A 3,134-nucleotide genomic window follows, 5' to 3' on the forward strand; every position below is an offset into this window, starting at 1 on the left:
GTGCATCTTTATCCTCTTATAACTTGACTATTTCTACTAACGCAGATTTAAGATTTCTCATGGTAAAAGACATGATATTCGTAGTCAGTTTAACTCTTTGACTACCATGGGCCGATTTATCGGCTCCATAACCACCTAGTTCGTGGCCAAAAGCCGAATTATCGGCTCACGCTTTTCTTTCCCTTTCCCTTCCACAATTTGACTCAACCTTTTCGTTTCATGTTTTTAACTGCTGTGCTTACCATACATCAGTCAACCAGTGAAGGAATTTAGCGCCTTTTGTCTTTTTTTCTGCTGTTTTTTGGGCATTTTTTCTTGTTTTTTTGACCCGCCCTATGTTGCTCGAATTAATTTACACGCATAGCAACGGAAAAATGGCTGATAACCCATCAGGTTTCCCCCCCCCGTCACAACGTTTTTCTGCTTCAAAAGCCCTAGAAAAGTTTGATGGGGAACTGTCAGTACTTTCCGATAGTGATGTAGGAGGTGATGAAGTTAGACCTGAGTCGGACAGCAGCGACAGCGATGAGATTGAAGATTCGCAAAGAAGGGCTTGTGTGCAGCGTTTTTTTCTCTTTTTTTCATTGTGAGTGATTTCACCAAAAGTGCAACAACTTTGTATATACTTGACCATTGTGCATGAAACTTGGCCCAGTTAGAGACAATTGGATATACTTCAGTATGACTAAGTCATGAAGTGATTGGATTTAGCAGCTATACACTGTGAGAAATGTAAGTTGGAAATATTTTGTTTATTTTTTTATTTTTTTCACCTTGTGTTCACTTACCCCCCATGTTTGTTTGGATTTATGATTTTTTTCAATTTTTTTTATTAGATTAAAAATATTCTACATTCAATTACCTTCATTTTGGTATATAACATGTCTGACTTCCCGATGGAATTATGCCCATCAGACACAAAAGAAGAACAGGGGTACTTCTGAAATTCTAAGACTAAGAAATGCCTTGGTCACAGCGCGGAAAACCCCTTGGTAGTCAAAGAGTTAACACAGATTTTGGAGAGATCTGTCGTGCCTTTTTTAAATTAACAATCATTTATTCATAAGTTTGTAACTAGAATAGGACAAATTGGGTACTCTACAAACACTTGTCTAGAACAAAAACTAAGGCACAGAAATTAACCGTTCTAACGCAGAATAAATCTCTAGACATTGAGCTTTTAGTACATCCGCGTAATGGTTTGCTATGTGGGGAAGAAGTTATATCGTTTTAAACACAGTCAAAAATGCGAACTTCCTAACCGACACCGGCAAAGTCGCCTCAGGGCTCATTAACCCCATGACCCCGAGCCGGGGAGCTCCGGCGGGCTGCTGAGTCACGCGAACTAAAAGTAACAGAATCGGGCGAAAAGTGATGCCGTGAAAGATAAACAGATTCAGAGGCTGAGTTTGGACCAGGGTCTGCATTACATTATTTATGCTCTTCGATGTTGCAAGCAAAAAGATCAGATTTCGATTCTTTTGCTGGGAAGTCTACTTTACTCGGTATTTCCCTCTTTCTGAAGGAATGTTGTAATTCACTCATTGGCTCTGATATTCAGAGGCAAAGCAACCCACCTCCTGTATGATCTCAATGGGGCATATAATATTCAAAATAATTATTTGGGGAAAGGGATGGAGGGGGGCGGGGGCAGGGATTTTGTACTAAACAAAAAATTCTATTATTTATTCCGTAACAAAAAGCTGCAAAATAAAAAATAAAAAGCAAAAACACTATTACAAAAACCAGACTAAATGAATAACATTCCCTGAATAAACTGTACTTGACAACGAACACAGACAAACATTTTTTTACCCTTGCTCTTGATCTGTCAAGGTCATCCTGAAAACCAAGGTCATCATCCTCGACAGGCATTGAAGGGGGAGGAGCATATTCCACCTCAAATATTTTGGTCACGATATTGCTCTCTCGAAGGCCATCTCTGTACAAATCAGGCATAGATTGAGTGAATATTTGGAAACATATATTATATATAGATCTACATAAACAACTATAAACAGACAAAAATATGACATACTCAAGCATGTTATTTTAGTATTAGTGATTTTAAGGGTTTTACAGCACTTGCAACACAATAAGGTTATATAAGTGCCGAAGATTAGAGGAGTTACTAGAGAGTAACAAACACAAAAAAGAAGGAAGGGAGATAAAGACGATAGATGTTTGATAGGAAAGAAGAAGCAAACCACACCAGAGCACCTGCCAAACACCCATGCATGTTATTTTGTAGGTTTCCCCATGTGTAGCGGTTATTCGGCTTTACTCCCTTTGGCCGTCACAAGCAAGGACTCAGGAACTCCTTGCAACATATTCATTGTGTTTTCAAACTGTACGTGTCACCAACACATGCTTGAAAATATTGTGATTCTTGTATCTCACTGACCTGTCGGCCTCTCATGCCAGTAATCAACAAATTAAAAAAAAAATTATTTCTCTTACTTTGCTAAGGCAAGGGCTTTCACTGTCTGTTTTCCAGCAGGGAGGGTGAATGGCCCATGATATTTCATGGTACATCGATCACCAATGCGCTGAAACGGATCCGGTTTGGACCCATTTATTGTATAATGAATGACAGCACCAGCACTCTCTGAAACAAAAGAAATATCATTCTAGTATAAAATGAGCAATTAAAATGTATAGCAAATGTACAAAAGATTTTTTTAAAGAATCTAATTTTTGCTTCTTCTAGATATTTCGCATTTTTGCTGTTTGGAGTGTTGACTAAAACATATCTTCATTTATCAAATATTTTTTGTCTTTATGTGCATAATGGGGAATCCTCTTTAGAAGCAAATACAGCACCAAAAAAAAATGATATAAGAAAAATCTGGACTTGCATGTATTTTTATAAAGAACTTCAACAACTATATTTTGCAAATTGTAAATTTATCCAAAGTTTGTGAGTGTAAACATTAAACAGCTGCTGATTCCAATTTTTGGTTGGGAGCTGGGAGGGGGTTTCACTTGCAAAATTCTATAAAATTACTTATAATGAAATTTGTCTGAGAGTAACATGATAGGAACAAGGAGCAAAATGCACTTTTTAAATCTGCACTTGAAGTAGGGAGAGGAGATGGAAACAGGGGCAGATAGGGGGTGGGGGGTGGGGTGGA

At 37.9% G+C, this 3,134-nt stretch overlaps 1 protein-coding gene across 2 annotated transcripts in view; it reads right to left on the minus strand.

Moving 5' to 3' along the window:
• The window catches only part of LOC101851702 (double zinc ribbon and ankyrin repeat-containing protein 1), a 35,818-nt gene that overhangs the window by 30,649 nt on the left and 2,035 nt on the right, over positions 1–3,134 (minus strand). For both annotated transcript variants that reach the window (XM_013090942.2, XM_013090939.2), the window contains 2 exons: positions 2,461–2,608; positions 1,816–1,942 (listed from right to left, as the gene is read on the minus strand). In XM_013090942.2, the coding sequence (XP_012946396.1) occupies positions 1,816–1,942; positions 2,461–2,608 (275 nt within the window). The remainder of the gene's footprint in view (positions 1–1,815; positions 1,943–2,460; positions 2,609–3,134) is intronic.

This window comes from Aplysia californica, unplaced genomic scaffold (assembly GCF_000002075.1).
Source record: "Aplysia californica isolate F4 #8 unplaced genomic scaffold, AplCal3.0 scaffold00029, whole genome shotgun sequence".
Classification (NCBI taxonomy): domain Eukaryota; kingdom Metazoa; phylum Mollusca; class Gastropoda; order Aplysiida; family Aplysiidae; genus Aplysia; species Aplysia californica.